This window comes from Podarcis bocagei, assembly GCF_964188305.1.
Source record: "Podarcis bocagei genome assembly, chromosome: 12".
NCBI lineage: Eukaryota > Metazoa > Chordata > Lepidosauria > Squamata > Lacertidae > Podarcis > Podarcis bocagei.
The window spans coordinates 59,602,310-59,622,321 of NC_138137.1; the positions used below are offsets into that span (position 1 = coordinate 59,602,310).

The 20,012-nt window shown below is 44.3% G+C and overlaps 1 protein-coding gene across 2 annotated transcripts in view; it reads right to left on the minus strand.

The window, feature by feature from the left end:
* LOC308569535 (KAT8 regulatory NSL complex subunit 1-like) overlaps positions 1-20,012 on the minus strand; it is a 46,453-nt gene that overhangs the window by 19,833 nt on the left and 6,608 nt on the right. For both annotated transcript variants that reach the window (XM_081163571.1, XM_081163572.1), the window contains exons 2-4: positions 8,473-8,614; positions 7,356-7,556; positions 4,216-4,343 (exon numbers count right to left, since the gene is read on the minus strand). In XM_081163571.1, the coding sequence (XP_081019697.1) occupies positions 4,216-4,343; positions 7,356-7,556; positions 8,473-8,614 (471 nt within the window). The remainder of the gene's footprint in view (positions 1-4,215; positions 4,344-7,355; positions 7,557-8,472; positions 8,615-20,012) is intronic.

A 20,012-nucleotide genomic window follows, 5' to 3' on the forward strand; every position in this document is an offset into this window, starting at 1 on the left:
CAGTTTATATTTTCACTGAGAACAGGAGGAGAAAAGGGGCTCCAGATTCCAGAAGCCTTTCAGGAAGAGCCTGGCATCTCTGAGGGAGGGAGGTTCCCGAGCCTCCGCCTGCTCAGGAGACAGAGCCCTTGGGCAGAGTTAGGCTGCACACATGCACACACAGATATCTCCAAGGATGGTTTTTGCCGGCCGCTGAGGAGGCAGGCAAGGCAGACGGAGAGCTGCGGCAGAGAGTTACCCTGCAGTGCACACAGGATTTCTCAAAGAGCGATTTTTGCCTCAGCCTGCCACTGCCGCTACAGGAGGGAAGGAAGAGCAGCTAAGGTACTTGGCAATTGCAACAGCTGCACAGGAGAGGAAGAAGCATCGTGTGATAAGAATTTAAAGGTCTTAGATGTATAATAAATATCCATAAATGTACCAACCAAGCACGTACATAGATCAGCAAGGGAAGACCGACCTGAAACCATTTTTGATTCCCAAACTGACCAAATGTTTTCTCTGCAAGGTCAAAGGAAAATGGAAAAGCCTCCCCATTGTCTTTTCATTTACAAATCCTGTCTTAAGGGTATGTCTGTGTATGAATAAGGTGAGCCTGTGACCTGGCTCAGGAACTAAGTATTTATCATTACAAAAGACTGGCCAGGCTCCCCAGGGTATCCAATCAAGTAACCATTAACAGGTAACCTGCCAGACAGGAGATAAACAACTCACTCAGATTTCTGCTGTAGACCACCCCTCCGTGATGTAGGTATGATGGGTCTGGGGGTGGTCTTGAACTACACCCCTTCTGTGATGTATGTATGATGCTTCTGGGGGTGGTGGACTCCAGGGCGGGCAATTTAAAATGTCTATATAAGGGCGGACACACCTAGGTTCTGGGTCCTCCTCCTTCTCCTGCGTGTGAGGGGAGCACCCTGTTGCAACAGATCAAGAAAGATCAGGCTTACTAGCTGCTTTGCTTCTCAATATTCTCTGGTTGGCCTCTGTTATTTTCTCCTACCAATAGGGAACCTATGTAAGAACTACCGTATTTTTCGCACTATAGGACGCACTTTTTCCCCTCCAAAAATGAAGGGGAAATGTGTGTGCGTCCTATGGTGCGAATGCAGGCTTTTGCTGAAGCCTGGAGAGCGAGAGGGCTCCGTGCGCACCGACCCCTCTTGCTCTCCAGGCTTCAGGAAGCTATCCCAAGTCTTGCAAGCCCGGCGGGATGTCCCGCGGGCTCGCAAGGCTTGCGGGCAGCAGCCTGCACCCAAAAGCTAGGGACAGCGGGGAGGTGCAGAGCCGCCACCCCGCTATTCCCCGACCTGATCTGGAGGCTAGCGGGGGGAGAAGCAAGCCTGCTTCTCCCCCCCCCCAGCCCCACAAGCTCGGGGGATAGGGGGATGGCGAAGCGCCGCCATCCCGCTATTCCCCGACCTGATCTGGAGGCTGGGGGTGGGAGAAGCAAGCCTGCTTCTCCCCCCCCCCCACCATCCCCACAACCTCCAGATCAGGTCGGGGAATAGCGGGATGGCGAAGCGCCGCCATCCCGCTATTCCACGACCTGATCTGGAGGCTGGGGGTGGGAGAAGCAAGCCTGCTTCTCCCCCCCACCATCCCCACAACCTCCAGATCAGGTCGGGGAATCGCGGGATGGCAGCGCTCCGCCATCCCGCTATTCCACGACCTGATCTGGAGGCTGGGGGTGGGAGAAGCAAGCCTGCTTCTCCCCCCCACCATCCCCACAACCTCCAGATCAGGTCGGGGAATCGCGGGATGGCAGCGCTCCGCCATCCCGCTATTCCGCGACCTGATCTGGAGGCTGGGGGTGGGAGAAGCAAGCCTGCTTCTCCCCCCCACCATCCCCACAACCTCCAGATCAGGTCGGGGAATCGCGGGATGGCAGCGCTCCGCCATCCCGCTATTCCGCGACCTGATCTGGAGGCTGGGGGTGGGAGAAGCAAGCCTGCTTCTTCCCCCCCACCAGCCCCACAACCTCCAGGCTTCAGGAGAGCCCCACCGCCAGCCCCACAAGCTCGGGGGACAGCGGGAGAGGCGCAGCGCGCCCTTCCCGCTGTCCCCCAACTTGGTTAGAAGGCTGGCGGGGGGAGAAGCCTGCTCCTCCCCGTCGCCAGCCCCGCAAACTCGGGGGACAGCGGGAGAGGCGCAGCGCGCCATTCCCGCTGTCCCCCGACTTGGTTTGGAGGCTGGCGGAAGGCTTCCTCCTCCCCCAGCCCCGCAAGCTCCCAGAGCGATGCCAAAGCTGCACGCAGCTTCGGCATGGCTCTGAGTCCCGTTCTGGGGGAGGGGGAAGCTCGGGCTTCCCCGCCCCAGCCCCGCGCCTGGCGGGGGGGGGGGGGGATAAATTTTTTTCCCCTTTATTTCCCCCCCCAAATCTAGGTGCGTCCTATGGACCGGTGCGTCCAATAGTCCGAAAAATACGGTATATATGGGCTCTTAGATACCCCATAAGGGAAAAGGGCAGATTTTTGTTTACAACAATCAGCTTCCCAGTTTTTGCAATATTGTGCTATTTGACTATCCTACACAAGCACACACCCGATTCACGATATATTGCCAGGTAATTTTTTTAAAAAATGGTTATCCTGATTTGCTCTCGCTAGTGGTATAAAACAATCTATTGATATATTGCCCGGTCCTACTCTGGAGCCTATTGGGGGCAGTGTGGAGGGGGAGATCGGCTGCACGAATGGAAGTATATCTGCTTGTGTAATGAGTTGGTTTGATTCAACCCAATTAAGGACAGCAAGACGTTCTCTTGCAAGGAGCCACTACTACTCTTTGCATGTGAACCATAGGCCAGTGTTTCCCAACCGGTGTTCCGCGGCACACTAGTGTGCCGTGAGACATCGGCTGGTGTGCCGTGGGAGGAAGGCGGGCGAGTCGGGCGGTGAGAGGCGGCGGCGGCGGCGAGGATCCGCGTCGAGCCGGGGGCGGCTCCGGGGTGGTGGTGCCGAGCGGCGGGGCAGCGCGCGCAATAGGGAGGATCGCGAGACAGCGGAGGAGGAGGAGGCCGGCATGTCCGGGCAGCAGCAGCAACAACAGCAGCAGCAACTCCCGCCGCCGCCCCCTCCTCCGCCCGCTATCGCCGCCACCACCACAACAGCCGCCGCCGCCTCAGCTGCCCTCGCTCTGCTGCCTCCTCCCACCCCGGCAAGGGGGAGGGAAAAAACTTTCGCTTTTGTGCGTCCCTCCCGGCGTGACGCTGCGCGCTGACGTCACGGGGCGGGGCTTTAATGGTGGTGTGCCGCGAGATTTTTTTCCTGCTAACAGGTGTGCCGTTGCCCAAAAACGTTTGGGAAACACTGCCATAGGCATTGCACCCAGGGGACTCTCAGAGGAGTAACGCACTCCTGCCTTGCAGGTATTTGCTAAAGAAAACATGTAGATACAGGCCAGGGAACTGGTCATGTGGGGTAATACAGGAGACTCAGACTAAGGCCTGAAAATAAACACCTATTTTTCCTACGATCAATTTAATGCCGTTCTCTGCTATGACAGAACAGCAAGAATTAAAATTCCTAAAGACTGACCTCCATATGCTGGCTTCTGTAGATGCCAATAGCTTGCATTTACTATATTGTGGTAAAAAAAGTATAATTTCAATCTTGTTCTATTGTGATGAATAAAAATGGCAACGCAGGGGTAAACTTGACAAAGTGCCACTCTGCGCACACGCGCAGAGTGGTCTGCGCTTCTGCGCATGTTGCAAACCCAGAAGTAACCCGTTCCGGTACTTCTGGGTTTGCTGCAGATGTACGCCGAAATGGATTATAACACAGTCGACAGGGCAGATGTTCGCGGAGGTATTTCTGTATATGGAACCTGGAAACAGCTATGCAAGAGGATTTGTTGACTACTGATTGAGGCATCTTTCCCCAACCAAAAGTTCTCCTGTGACTACATTCAAAACTGAAATTGTACAGAAGGAAGAGACACAGAAAGCCTTTGCTTCCCACACCAGCACATATGGAGCCACAGACAAGCGACCTGAATGCATTTTACAACAAGCTTCGCTAAACAATGTATTCTATTTTGGTCCAAGGACATTTAAAATTATGGTAATCCATACAGAATTCTTTTTTTCCTCAAAAACACCAAATTAATTTTCTCTCTTTTAATCAGAGCCAGTGTAGAACACAATGTTTACTCAGCAAGACAAATTCCAGAACATCACACTGATCAACCTGAAAGAAAAGTAGGACTAACCAGTTACTTATTCCGTTGACTTGATGGGGTGATGTGCAGGCTTTGGGGGGCTCTGGAGACCCATTGATGGGTGTACAGGAGGGACTTTGACACACAAGGTTTCTTAAAGACTGCGCAAGGCGAGAATTCTGCAAGAGAAAAATGAAATCTCAAACTCAAGTAAGTCTTGTGACAGAATGAATCAGAAGACTCATTTGTTTTGTGCTCTGGAAGCAGGAAGAGGGGGAAAACAAAGCAAAAGCAGCAATTTAACAAAGTGCAAAGTAGTTTGCCATCTCAGTAGGGTTAATCCAGAACCATTTGTGCCTCTTTCCATGTCTGCATTCGAAAGATCCATGAATACACACTCAGGCTCCAATTTAAACAATAAAAGCTGCTTTTAAATTTCATCCACAAACTAAAAATAAGATTTGAGCATTTCCTTCCTCTCATTAATGATTAGATGTCAACAAAAAATGCCAGTAAAGAGGGAAGTAATCCAATTATCCTCTACAGCTACAATCCTATGATGCAGGAATGACACATAACATTTTAAGAAACTTCTCGAGATTTCAGCTCTCATGGTTATGGTGCTTAACATACTTGGTAATTTCCAACATACTACTTCATAAGCTCTTTGAGAATGAGACGCTGAAACACACAACAAACCCCACATACCTGCCATAAATGTCATGCCAAAAGCTGTCAGAAAATTTATCTCAAAGAATATTTAAAATCAGGTCACTTTCAACATCAGGTAGTCCCAACTTCAGATTTGCTACCTTCACTTAAGAAGGCAGCTAAGCTACTCACTAACAGGAAGCTTAGTTATCCATTTTAGCATTTAAGAAAAGAGGTCTTGCTGTAGGGAAGACGAACTAACAGCCACTTAACAGGAAACACAAAAACCTCAGTGACTATTTACAGGAAAGCTGTAATCAGGGCCATGTGTTTCTAGGCCTCCAGGCATTTGCTGCACCCCTGAATGTGGCATCCTGAGTGTTGTTTATCTGTTTTTACATTTTAGGCAACCATATTTGCAAGTAAGCCAAGCTGAAATAACAGAACTTACTTCTAAGTAGGCATGCACAGGATTGGTCTAAAATTTTGCAGAGAAAAACATGAATTCAGGAGCAAATGGAAGGGACAGAGGGAGGAAGAGAAAAGGGAAAGAGTGTGGCGACAGTTCAAATACCAGCAAATCAGCCAGGACAGGATTTCCAGCATCTGTTTCCCGGGGTTGACACACATCCTTCAGTCTACCCTCCCACCCCATCAGGAGAGGAGACTCCAAAGCCCAAACACACAACACTGAGTAGCAAAAGCATACTGTATACAAAGCCTGAACAATAAAAACCCTCGCTCTGCCCTGTGGGAACAGCATGTTAAGTTCAAAGAGGCCCCAAAGAATGGCTCTTTAGAATACACTTATCAACATATCAGTGAAATTAAGATTAGAAGATCCGCTCTGGGAAATCCACGGAGATTCCTCATCACTGGAAGAATTTGTTAACAGCCAGCCAGGAATTTGGATCACTTCAAGGAATCATCTGCGTGAGCCTCAATTCAACATAAGGTCTCAGCATCAGTGTGACAGTCCCCCACTACTCCTGAACCACTTTTCCCATGAGAAATGGAGCAGAAGCCCTCTTTATTTCTTCTTGGAGTATTCATACCCATTTCTTGACAAGACTTGTTCTTCCAGAAGCAAACCACCACGACAGCCACTGCCAATGCATGAAGACATGTTTCAGTCATGCGAACAGCTTCCACAAAACTATGGAAGAACTTTCACTATTTCACCTAGCAGTATGAGCTCAGAAGAAGATCTCACTACAGACAACTAGGTTTACAGAGGGCTGTGCAAATCAAGCATTTTACTCCCAATTGCTCAGATACCAGGATCAATTCATTCTGTCTTAACTTGTGAACAGGAATTCATTACTAGACCTACCACCTGAAATGACAAATAAAGCTACCTTTCTCAACTCCTGGTTGATAATCAGTAACAAGATAACTTGAAAGGAGAAATACATTTTTTTGTTTTGAGAAAAGCCATCAAGCATAAAGAATTCTAGGTCTCTGTGCAAGATATGGCAGGATAAATGAGAAAGAACTGGAAGTTTGCAGGGCAAGAGCAATAAAGGCTATTAGAGAAACAGAATTACCAGGATCCCTAAAGCCATCAGGCACTGCAGCTGAGAAATCCAAATGAAAAATGAGCACATGGTGAAAATCAGAGTACAGGGTGAAAATCAGTGACTATCAAAAGATGTCTCAGAAGAAATGAGGTACACTCTGGATATCATGTGCTCAGGAGCTATAAGAGAATAGCTACCATTCCCCAGAAAGCTAATACAGTATGGAAAGAACAGTGTAAGGAAAACTGTTACTTCTTAGTTCAAACCCCAGTTCAGTCTCCTATTTATGAGTTGTCCTGGGACAAGTTTCTCAGCCTTCGTTTCACTGCTTTTAAAAAGTAGTCACCATATTATTACAAAAGCAGCAGGCTTTACACACTTTGTAAAGGTATAAAATCTGTTTAAAAGATGCCATTGGGGAAAAGCCTCTTAAGATGAAATCTATCACTGTTTGTCCAGAACTCTTTTATAATTATATCCTTTTTATTGTATTTAGCAAGAGAAGCAGACCCCCACTCTATGCAGCCCCTCCACCAAGAACACAAATTTAAATCTGCCTCCTCCAAGGTCAAGAGCAAAATTTCCCAGGAGCCTCACCCATGTAAGCCCTTTCAAGAACACTCCCAGGGGACTATATCACAAATAAAACTTAAGATTCCATTTCTGTTTTATCTGGGACATAATATCTGGTAAAAGGAAGGCCAGATGAATGAAGAGAAGTTGTTTGTGAATACAGTATCCACCAAGACTTTTTAACAATTTTTCTAATGCAGGTGTGGGGTGGAAATCCAAATCCTGCTTTCATTAGAAACCAGCACCAATTTAGTCACTTATACTCACCCTGTACATCTACAGGATTTTTTAAAAAAACCGCATTACATTTCTAGACACCCATCAATCAAGCACATGAGTTATTTCAAGCCTCAATCCAAGGCAATGCAGATTTTAAAGACTGGAACACACATTGTTAAGCAATATCTTTGCACAAAAGGAGCCTACTGCCACAGTTTATACACTGACCTGTTTCTCTGCATTCTGCAGGAGGTAGGAAGGGATACAGGGAGACAAGTCACATTGCCTGTCCCCAGTAGGCACCTTCAGGTGGGAGGAGGGTGGCGGCAGTATTTTATTTTTCCTGGAGTTCACCGCAGCTGCAGAACCTAGGCGACTCTGTTGTCTCATCACATCCTCATGCTGGAGATCACCCAAGACAACAGGGCCCTAAAGAATAAAAATGGATATTATTCACATGTGTGATTTTTAAGACATCTGAATGGCAGCCCTGTTCAGGGAGGTTTTTAGTGTGTGATGTTGTATTTTGTTCTTTTACTTTTTTTTAGGAAACCCAGTGGCATATAAATTCTTATTGTTACTATTACTACTACTATTACTACTACTACTACTACTGAATTACTTTATATTTGTTTATTATTTATCAAAGATAGGAAAAATGGGGCTGGGACTTGCAAAGCTGTTTGGCTGCAGTGCCCCTAATATTTTGCTAAGCCATGCACATGAAGGATTGCACAACTGGCAGATTTTTATTCACTCAAGATCTTTCCCTTCCTGCCTCCCTAAATCTTCCATAAGCAAAAATGTTTGGTAGCAGTAGGGGGCATGCAGGATATCTGCTTTTAGATAAACTTCCTGTAGCTTTGCCTGTTAGCGCAAACAGAGCTGCAGCCAGTAAATGCCCTTAATCAGGTCCCAGACAGAAGCAGACTGACCCAGATAACCACCACTGTTTGTTTCACCGGGGCTCAGACAGCTTTCTAAATGTCCCGTGTTGTCCACTTCAGCACCAGTGTAGAAATAGTCCATGTGCCCAGTTGCAGCTGACATGTTATTAACATAATTCTGATTGCTTTAAAATCATGCAGTTGCAGGAGGAACTGAGGTGGAATTGGACCTCACAACAGACTAAAAAATAATAACGGCTAGCCATGAAGCTAAGCTGCCACTTGCAGCTCTAATTATACCACAGTGAGGGCCTTACCTTACAGTGTGCATTAACTGCATCATAGTCAACCTGCTCCTGAACTCCCAAAATAAACTGTGATCCAAACCTTGGTATAGTTCCTGAATAAGAGGTTAGAGAATGAAAGGGATACTTCTCAAAAGAAGAAAGCTGGCCTACCTTATTGGCACGGAGCTGCTTGTAAACATCAGTCTGCTGCCTTATACGATATTCCAAGTCAGAAACCTGAGCCTGCAGCCATGTCCATCGACATATAATGGCCGCTCTTTCCATTGCCCACTGGCGCTCTGCTAGGCGTCGTCTGAAAAACAAGCATTTGCATGTTGTTAGTACAACAACCTATGGAATCACTGATGCCAAATTCTAGCTATTAAGACTGTTAAAGAAAAAAAATTCCAGGGTGAGAGACTACTCAACAGCCCAGCTCATCGGGGTGCAAGTCCCCCGCGGGTCTATGTGGCCAGTAAAAGACGGAAGTTCCAGCCAAGTAATTTGGAGCAAAACATCAGTCAGTAGACCATGATCTTTATTGTTGCACAACAGGTCCCCACAGGAGTAAGAACCCCCAGCATGGGGTGACATCCTCTTTTAAAACTTCCCTCTTTCCCCCAGAATACACTTCGAGAGCCATCATTGATACATCATCACTACATCACTAGCATGTCACAAATGGGAGGGGTATACAAGGGTTACAGAAGTTCAACATTAGGTTACTTTATCAGACACCTTTCCCAACATCTCTTAAGTACCCATCACCGAAAGAACAATAAAACTCTTTACATATCCTTGCCCTCAGGACTTGTCTGGAGATGGGCTTTCAGAACACCTGACTTGCTAAAATGCTTCTGTGGACGTCTATGTACCCTGTGGTCACTCCATGGGTGGGGTGCCATGTATGTGCTATCACACTTGTGGAATTATGGCAGCATGCCCTGTTCCTGCTGCCTACGTGACTTCCTGCTTCTTGGTTCATTGGAGGAGGTGGAGCCCAAATTCACCTTTCTTTAATGGTTAAAATGGCGTTGGAATGAGGAGAGTTGGTTAAAGTATGGATTTTCTATAAATTTATAAAGCTAAGTATCTTCCCTGAGCTGTCAAGTCAAAAGGATACATTCAGGCATAATATTTGTAGCACTGAAATAACTTTAAAAATGTGCTCCCCCCATGTCATTTCCATAACAAAACTATGGTGTTCATTACTATAGAATGTGGTCACGCTCACCATCTTAGATCTGCCTTCTGTGAATTTCCTAAACCTCTAGTTAGCCACTGTGGGAAGTAAACTCTGATCCAGCAGGACTCTTTTTCTTAAGGGTCTATTTAGGGCTACTATTAAAGCTAAACAGAACCTCCATTTTCAGATGCTGTTATGTTAATGAATGGCAAACGCTGGTGACATAACAGAGAGTTACTGCCTTTGTGCCACTGCCTGTACGCATCTAGTTTGCCACTGTTGGAAGCAGAATGTTGAACCAGATGGAGGCTCTTTCTGATCTAGCATGCAGAAGCGACCCAAATATTTCTGTCAGCTTGCTCCTATAATAAGTAAATTATAAAAGGCACCTAGATGTCTTTTTCTTTGAACAGTAAAGGCAGAATATGGGGTATCTAGCTACAAAGCACTTAGACCCACCTCCAACTTAACGTAGCAACAAGGAATAAAAAGCGAGACCCAGGCTTTTCAAGCCTTCTTTGGAATTGCAAACAAGTAAAAAAGCAACATTACTTAGCCAAAATTGTTCACTAGACTACAGACTTTTAAATCAAAATAACACATACCAAACCCGGGGGGGGAGGGGGGGGAGAGAGAGAAATGGTTGAGAATCAGTCCATAGCTTGCTTTGGTCAAGAAGTGACCTCAAAAAATTAAACAGCCAAGAAATTTTAAATGTGGTTGTATCCAAGCTTCCTTCATTGGGGGATCAAGTTATATCGTATCTCCTCTCTTGCATGTTACCATACTCAATGGCCCTGAACCAATGACTATACCACATGAAAGTAACTATAACCATGCCAACCATCTATGAAAGGGTGTGAGCATTATTTTCTTGGGGCCACAAAATACATGACTTTCTGGCTATCTATCAAGCAAGCTGCAAAACTACTCATATAATTATTATTTTTGCTCCTCTGAAACGCTGTGTACGCTAATGGTGTCAAAATGTAAGAATATCACACCACTTGCATCATCACTATCTTCTTAAGATGAGTAACTGTTTTATCCTATGTAGGTGTTAATTATAAAACTGTTAGTGCTTTTCAGATATGCAATTGCTATTAGAACAACACTTTGCTGTGTTAAAATGCTACATTGATAGCTGTCTCGCTATGCCTTTACCATGGGTCAAATATCGTAAAGAATTGCAAAAAGTCAAGAATGCATATATTAAATGGTAGTCCAGATTTAACTGCATTAACTCGGTTGTCAGATAGAAAAAGCAGGGGCAAGATGTGACACTCTATCCTGACAGCTGGCAGAACCCACATGAGGATAATTTTCACTTAGCGCTGGGCACCCTCTGCCTGAGGATTCCAGACTTCTGGAACAATAGCAAGCTTCTTTTCGAATCCCCGTGACAGGGTGAGCTCCCATCGCTCAGTCCCAGCTCCTGCCAACCTAGCAGTTCGAAAGCACGTCAAAGTGCAAGTAGATAAATAGCTACCGCTCTAGCGGGAAGGTAAACAGTGTTTCCATGCGCTGCTCTGGTTTGCCAGAAGAGGCTTAGTCATGCTGGCCACATGACCCGGATAAACTGTCTGCGGACAAACGCCGGCTCCCTCAGCCAGTAAAGCGAGATGAGCATGGCAACCCCAGAGTTGTCCGCGACTCGACTTAACGGTCAGGGGTCCCTTTACCTTTTAATGAGAGGGACTGCATTTCAAGTCTTCTTGAAGATGACATGTCAATTTAACATAATGATGTATTACTGCTGTTAAGAAATTCATGGTTGGTAACTATTTGACTGTCCATTGAAAAAGGTATGGAGGGAGCACATCTCTCATGTCAACCTGGCTGGAGAAAGTATTTTGAGGAGCAGGGGCAATGCAATTGTTTTGGACATACTGCATTTCCTCCCCTCATGATACTGTAAATGACCTAGCATCTTGGAATACAATTTATCAAAAACTTCACCATAATCCAAGAAGGCTCTTCAGCACAGCTCATAAAACAGAACCATCAACAGAAGGGAGAATTAGAATAAGCACAACATGCACATTTTGTGGGTGTCCTAAAGCCATCTAATCTATGCATCTGCTCCTTTTATGAGTTAGTATTATACTTATATGGCAGACAGCTCTTTCAGTCTATTAACATTTGATTTCCATGGCCCTGGAATGACCTCTAGGTTACTGGAGCTGAGCTAAGCCAGGTCTTCATTTTATTTGCGAGTGCTAAATCAACTAGGTCTGCAAAAGACACAGAACGATACTACAATACTGGTGATCAAGCAAAAGCGCAGTCAACACAGCCTGAATAACTACAGCTTCGTGAGCAAGAATGTGCCTCAACAGCACCCGTACTTAAAACAGTAAGACCTAGCTAACTCAAAGAAGCAGACTCGCTTCCACGTTGGTGACTATCATAGTATTCATATATATGATTTCAAAGTCTTAGATAACCGTGTAGGAACAAACAGTACAAGAAGTTGCTGCATTATGCAATATTACTGATTCAAACCATGCTCACATAAGCAAATGTGAACAGAATTTGAGAAGGAATAATCAGAAGAACACATGCTAAAAAATGGCACCAGTAAATCAGAAAATGTGTATCCACAGAATTCCATCCATCTGTAAATGGCACAAGGAGACATTTCTGAGTTAACCACTTCACACTCATCAAATGAGCTTGTGCTGAAATTTGGAACAATAATCACTTTTCCCAACTACATTTGATACAGAGATGCAATAGGCGCTCAGACAAGACACATTTAATACTACTGCTGTGCCTGTCCCCCATGGCTGCAATCTGGTGGTCTTTCATCTTTTTCCTCCCTGTCACTGACATTTAGGCTGGAATCCTACACATACAACAGAAAGTAAGTCCCACTGATTTCAGCTGTGCTTACTTATGAGTAGAAACGACAAGGACTGTGCTATTTAAATTATATACTGTATTTCTTTGTGCCAACTTTGATTTCCCAGGTATGAAAATGTTTTTCTAAATCCATCAAGCCTGAAGTCGGGGCGAGCCAACTTCAGACTTGATGGATGTACTTTGTTTTTGTTTGTTTTTTGTCTAGAACTTTTGTGGTTCATCAACTGAAACCAGAACATCAAGTCCTGGGAGGGGGGCTTCTGTAAACTCAGAAATAAGGAACAGACTAAGCTCAACAATTTGTTTTAAATGTCAGAACTGGGCTCAGAAGCCTTGGACAAAGATTCACACAAATATTAATGCTTGCTTTTCCTCCATGCTTGCTTTATTCAAAGAAGGCTAATTTATATTTTTCTAAGCCTCTCAGCAGCTGCTGTTGCTAAAACGTTGCAAATTGCCCCAAGATCTACTAGATCTCAATCTATTTTCTGCCCAGTCCTACTCCAAAATATGAATCACTATTATTCAATCTCGAAATAGAACACATCTGAATGGTAAATAGCCTAGTAACACCTTAGAGACTAACTGGTTTATTGTGCCAGAAGCGCATTGGATAGCACCTTCTGAACTGTAAGTTTACTGTAATGGAAACTAATACAATTTGGCAAACTACCGGCACACCCCAAACCTTTGTACTAGAAAGCATGCTCCGTGAAAACCTTCAAGGACAAACAAGGTATTATATTCTTAACAATATAATACCTGAATCAAGCAAATATATTAGGGAAGGACCATAGTTCAGTCATGTTTTGCATTCAGACAGTCTTTAGTTCATTCATTCTGCAGCATCTCTCCAGTAGGAATGTGAAAAACCAGTCTGAAAACTTGGGCAGCCTCTGCCAGTCAGAGTAGGAGTGGGAAACTGCAGGCTCAAATTACAGGTCTCCAAACCGGTCTCTTGGGACCCTCTCAGGTTACAACCCCTGACTGGATCTGCTCTGCACCCTTCCTGATTGCTATGAAAATACCTCTTGCTTTCCCAAGAAAGCAATTTTCTGTGCACACAGAAGCCTCTTGACTTTTGCATGGCTCCAATGTTGCCTACCTCAGCCAAGGAAAAAGCTACACCCATTGTTCCACTCACTTTAACCTCTCACCCTGCTCTCCACAAGTGCACAGCCTCTGGAAGGTTGCCCATGAGAGAATGGAGCCCTCAGACTGAAATGGTGCCCCTACCCCCAAGGCAGACAATTTTGAGCTAGTTGGGCCAATGACCTAACTACTGCAGTAAAGTGATCTCCTACGTGCCTGTCTTTATTATTCTGGTAAACCGAAGAGAGTTTTCCAGTCAGATGGATAAACATTTCAAACACACTCAACAAAATAAAAGGTCATCATCTCCTTTCACCTGTAACTCTCTTCCACATTTCATTATATAAAGAACTCAAACTAGGACATCGTTCCCACACCATTAATCCACAACTGAAACCTTCTAATCAGCCAGATAAGATGTAGATAAGGAGAATTCTGAACCTTCAGAGGAGCAAATGAAAGCCAATGCACTGTGCCTGAAAATTAAACTAAGGTTAACGAACCGCATAAACGAAAACAGAAATCCCCATGGGGGGGGGGGCGCGGAATGGTTCATCTGTTCCTAGTAAACCCTGGGATCCTGTCTCTTTGACACAGGAAGATATATTTTCCTAACATCATCATTGCACAGGCTGAATTTAGGCAGTTTTACACACAATCCTCCCACCCAACCCCAAGCAACAAATGCCTAAGGTCACTAACTCTGGTATCTGTGGGGGAGGCCACTTCTCTGCTATATTAAAAAAGAAAGCAGCAGCAAACTTTCGTTTTTAAGTCATCTGCTTTTTGCTCATAAAAAGAAGTCGCTCTTCTCCCCGTTTCTCTTCAGAGTGAAGACCAGGCTAGTAAACAATAGAAAGCAAAGAGTAAGGCTACCATAACTTCCGTCATAGAGCTGCAAAATGCTGATGACAATGTAGTGTGCGCACACTCACAGGATGACCTCCAAACCATCCTAAATACCTTCACAGAAGCTTATAGAAAAGCTTGGTCTATTCCTCAATATAACTTGCTGCACCAACAAGCACAAAACAACCCCCTCTGCAGCACCACAAATCCAACTTAACGATGTGATGTTGGACAGTGTTGATCACTTTTCCTACCTGGGCAGTTATCCCTCCACAAGGGCTGTAGATGTGGAAATCCTGCACCGTTTGAGCTCTGCAAGTGCAGTTTTCTCCCAATTGAAGCACAGGAGTGTTTGAGGATCAAGACATCCACAAAATGGACATCATCCAAAATGCTGGTTTACAAAGCTACTGCACCACTAACTTTACTGTACGCTTGTGAAACATGGACCACTTAAAAACTTCAACTCCTCAGAAGATTCCATCAATGGTGTCTCAGAAAAAATGTGTGTATCACTTGGGAAGACAGGCGAACTAATGTCAGCATACTGGAAGAAGCGAAGATCACCAGTCTCAAAGCAATGATTCTTCAACATCAACTTCGTTGGACTGGTCATGTTGTGCGGATGCCTGATTATCGTCTTCCAAAGCAACTACTCTATTCCGAACTTAAAAATGGAAAGTGAAATACTGGTGGACAACAAAAGAGGTTTAAAGACGCTCTCAAGGCAAATCTTTTAAAAATGCAGTATAAGCATGGATAACTGGGAAACACCGGCCTATGAGCGCTCCAATTGGAGAAAAGCCTCTACCAAAGGCGTCATGGACTTTGAAGAAGCATGAACTTAGGACAAGAGGCAGAAACGAGCTAAGAGGAAGCCATGTTTGGCAAATCCTCATATTGATCAACTCGCACCCAGAAACCTATGTCCTCACTGTGGATGGACGTGTGGATCCAGAATTGGCCTCAACAGCCACTTACAGACACAACATTAAGACTGTGTTCATGAAAGACAATCTTACTCGGCTACGAATGATCGCCAAAGAAGTAGTAGTAACTGCTGGATAGTATCGGGGGTGCTTATTGACAAGGATAGCAAAATGCCATTTCATTATCACTTCTCAGATGAGACAATTTATTTCTGGTGTTTCAAGAGGAAGCCTAACCCTCAAGAGGTGACTTGCATGGAAGCTACAGGAAAAGGGGAATGGCTGAAAACAGCCTCTCTCCCCATTCCAGTGAAGGATGCATTCAATCAACTGAAGGTCACTTACTGGATATTACCACCCAAAGCAAGCAGAGGAAGGCACCCACCCCAGCTTCTTACTCACCACATTTCTATTTCAAAACATAATTTATCTGCCCACCCCAAATACTGAAGCAGCTCTCTGGAATTGCTTGTTCTCTGACTAATGAATGGGACCAGGCTGACTTGTGGAGATCTTCTCAATGGTCATTTCATCTTCTGGCGAAGGACATAGTATACTTCCCTTCTGCTCAACAACCTCAACTCTCTAGTTACTAAATATGAAAGCATTCCATGTAGTTTCATCAGCTATTCTATTAGCTCTGCTGGGTGCCTTTTGGCTCTGCTTGTCCCACATCCGTCACCTCGTTCAGATTCCCTTAATGGTTTCCATCCTAGGTGGTTGAACTGTAATTTTAAGAACTGGTGCCAGCATTTCCTTTTTTCCTCCTTTCTTCCCATCCATTTGTCTGTAGACTGGGATCATTTATCAGAGCCTATCTATCATGCAGAATTTCACTCACCTGACTAGCAGCAATTATGGCTGGAAGTGAACAGCATCCTCCAGTATTGTCAGCCTCTCACTAACCTGTCCTGAACATAATTTTACTTCCTACATTAGTTTAAAACTAGTCAAGAAAAATTATGAAACAAAGCTAGTATATCCAGAATGAGATCTAAAAGAAAAAATTAAATTAAACTCAAATTAAAAATGGGATTGGCAATACACAAATCATTATTCTGTTTTGTAACCCAATGTATTTTTTTCCTGTGCAGGCATCCAGTTGCCAGAAATGTTCCTAGAAAACAGTCTTCTGTGAACTGTGACACTAAATACAGGTTAAGACAAACAAACCTTTTCACTTTCTGTAATGACTCACTCCAAGTGATACAACAGACTTCCACGAGGACATGAAAAACTCAATTCAGATTACAGCATCTTCTAAATTGGTAAACAGCAAATAAATAAACCCTTAAATGGAGCAAGCCAGAAATGTGATTTGGAATTCTAGCTGCTTTGCAACTTCCTAGACTGACGGCTTAAGATTTGGACTGTATCCTAACTGTAATACATGGGTTGCCTTTTCTACATTTTTGGCTCCTTAAGCTTATGACACATTTGTCCTTTGTCATCTAACTCTCTTGTTGACTTATCTGCATTTCTTTTTACATCTGCACACAGTGGCTTACTTTAAATAATGGAATTTCTATTCTACCTTTCTAAATTTCAATCAAAGTGGCTTACAAATAAAGAAAAAGCAAAAAGAGTTTTGAAGCAGTGATACATCCTTAAAAGCTATATCCTGAAAGAGTCTGCTGAAATGCAAGTTTCACTTCTCACCTAAAACTGAGCAACAGTACAGCCTAACTTACTTCTGGGTGCCAAAAATAAAACAGCCCACTCTCTGGTGCCCACTTGGTTCAGATTCCTGGGGATAGGGGGAGGCAGCAGAGCAACTCTTGAAAGTAAGTTTCTGGGGAGGCTCATTAGTCATTCCTAAATGATTCCTCTGGTCTCAGATCTCTAGAACTTTAAAAGCTCAAAAACAGCATCTTGAATTGACACCGGAAGCCAACTGCTAACCACTGCAGCTGGTAAAGGGTCTGTTCCTCAGGATACATGGCTATGGTTTGCTTATGTTAGTCACCTTATGTTTGCAAATATTACGCACTTAATCCAACTTGGACCCTGCAATCATCCTGAGGCCCTTCTTTGTGCGCCCACTTTGTACCTCCTCCACTCCTGGATACACCAAGAGCAACCAACTTAGAGATGTGAAGGCCTGGGAGGAGGGGATGGAAAGGTTTTTCCTGCATCTTCATATCTCTAAACCACAAGTGTTTGCTTATTCTGTTATCCAAACAGAGGCTCATGGTTTGTTTCTCTCCAAACCATGATCGGCAGCCAAGCTTCATTCTTTGCTTCCCACAAACCACAAGCCCAATTCAGATGATAGCAGTGGGGGAGGAACGAAGCAGGCAACAAGCACACTACTCATTCATGCTCAACCATAGCTAAACATGAATGCAATGTGCAGACATAACCACTAAGAACATATCCTGCTACATACAAAGGAATATGATTTTAGGTTAGAAGCAGTGAATGACTGCAGAATATATAACCTGAAACAATAATATTCTCTAGCTGCTCTGAAAAGATATCGAGAAATGTAACTTGCTGTAGAAGAGTTTAATGCCATTACTCCAAAGAAACACACTTTTACTGTACAGAAGCAAGCTCTGAGAACCACAACAAACTGGAACATAATAGTAAGGTGGATGGTAACTTAGCTGCAAGTAACTTCTGTATGCTATACAGATTATTTTTTCAAGACCTTTATTTATAAAGCACCAACTGTTGTACTGGATGCTATATAAATTAAGAACTAGATAGATCCAGACAACATAATTTGCTTCAAGGCTAACTTCCAGCTTACTAAAATGAAACTAATAGTCAAGCTCAGCTTAATATCATTCAAGAGATAATGTGCAGCAGAACAAAGGAAACTCCCATGTCACACCATATTGGTCTATGTAGCTCAGGACTGTCTACACTGATTGACAGTAGCTCTTCAGGCTTTCAGAAATGAACCTTTCCCAGCCCTCCCTGGAGATGCTGGGGACTGAATCTGGGACCTATTGTAGGCAAAGAAAATGTGCTGTACCACTGAGATATGAAGCTTGCCATTTCAGACTGAAATTAATCAGGTCAGGCTTGTATTCAGAATACTGAGCTACTGTGCCCCTGAGTGCAAAAGGAAGGGAGATAGTAGTAATGGGGGACTTCAATTACCCGGATATTTGTTGGATGTCAAACTCAGCCAAGAGCATAAGGTCAAACAGATTCCTCACTGGCCTTGCAGACAACTTCATTGTCCAGAAAGTGGGAGAAGCAACAAGAGGAACAGCCATTTTAGATCTGGTCCTAACCAATGTTGATGACCTGGTTAGTGGGGTAGAAGTGGAAGGATCATTAGGCACGAGTGATCATGCTCTTCTGAAGTTTACTATACAGCGGAAAGGATCAGCCAAGCATACTAGGACTCAATTTCTTGACTTTAAGAAAGCCGACTTCATAAAACTTAGGGAAGTGCTGGGTGAGATCCCATGGACAGTAATACTAAAAGGAAAGGGAGTTCATGATGGCTGGGAGTTTGTTAAGAGGGAGATAGTAAAAGCACAACGTCAGGCAATACCAATGAGAAGGAAACATGGAAGGTGCCTAAAGAAGCCAGGGTGGCTATCTAAAGAACTTTTAACTGAGTTAAGATTCAAAAAGGATGTGTACAAAAAATGGAAAAGGGGGGAAACCACCAAAGAGGAATTCAAACAAATAGCCAGCACGTGTAGACACAAAGTCAGAAAAGCTAAAGCACAGAATGAACTCAGGCTTGCTAGAGAGGTTAAAAGCAACAAAAAAGGCTTTTATGGGTATGTTCGTAGCAAAAGGAAGAACAAAGAAACAGTGGGGTCACTCAGAGGAGAAGATGGTGAAATGCAAACAGGGGACACAGAAAGGGCTGAACTCCTCAATGCCTTCTTTGCCTCAGTCTTCTCCGATAAAGAAAACAATGCCCGACCTGAAGAATTTGAAGCAAATGATTCAGCAAAGGAAACACAACCCAGAATAACTAAGGAGATAGTACAAGAATACTTGGCTAGTTTAGATGTATTCAAGTCTCCAGGGCCAGATGAACTGCATCCAAGAGTATTAAAAGAACTGGCAGATGTGATCTCAGAACCACTGGCAGTCATCTTTGAGAATTCCTGGAGAACAGGCGAAGTCCCGGCAGACTGGAGGAGGGCAAATGTTGTCCCTATTTTCAAAAAGGGGAAAAGAGAGGACCCAAATAATTACCGCCCAGTCAGTCTGACATCAATACCAGGGAAGATTCTGGAGCAGATCATTAAGCAAACAGTCTGTGAGCACCTAGAAAGGAATGCTGTGATCACCAATAGTCAGCATGGATTTCTGAAAAATAAGTCATGTCAGACTAACCTGATCTCGTTTTTTGACAGAATTACAAGCCTGGTAGATGAAGGGAACGCAGTGGATGTAGCCTACCTTGATTTCAGCAAGGCATTTGACAAGGTGCCCCATGATATTCTTGTAAAGAAGCTGGTAAAATGCGGTCTTGACTATGCTACCACTCAGTGGATTTGTAACTGGCTGACTGACCGAACCCAAAGGGTGCTCATCAATGGTTCCTCTTCATCCTGGAGAAGAGTGACTAGTGGGGTGCCACAGGGTTCTGTCTTGGGCCTGGTCTTATTCAACATCTTTATCAACGACTTGGATGATGGACTCAAGGGCATCCTGATCAAATTGGCAGATGACACCAAACTGGGAGGGGTGGCTAACACCCCAGAGAACAGGATCACACTTCAAAACAACCTTGACAGATTAGAGAACTGGGCCAAAACAAACAAGATGAATTTTAACAGGGAGAAATGTAAAGTATTGCACTTGAG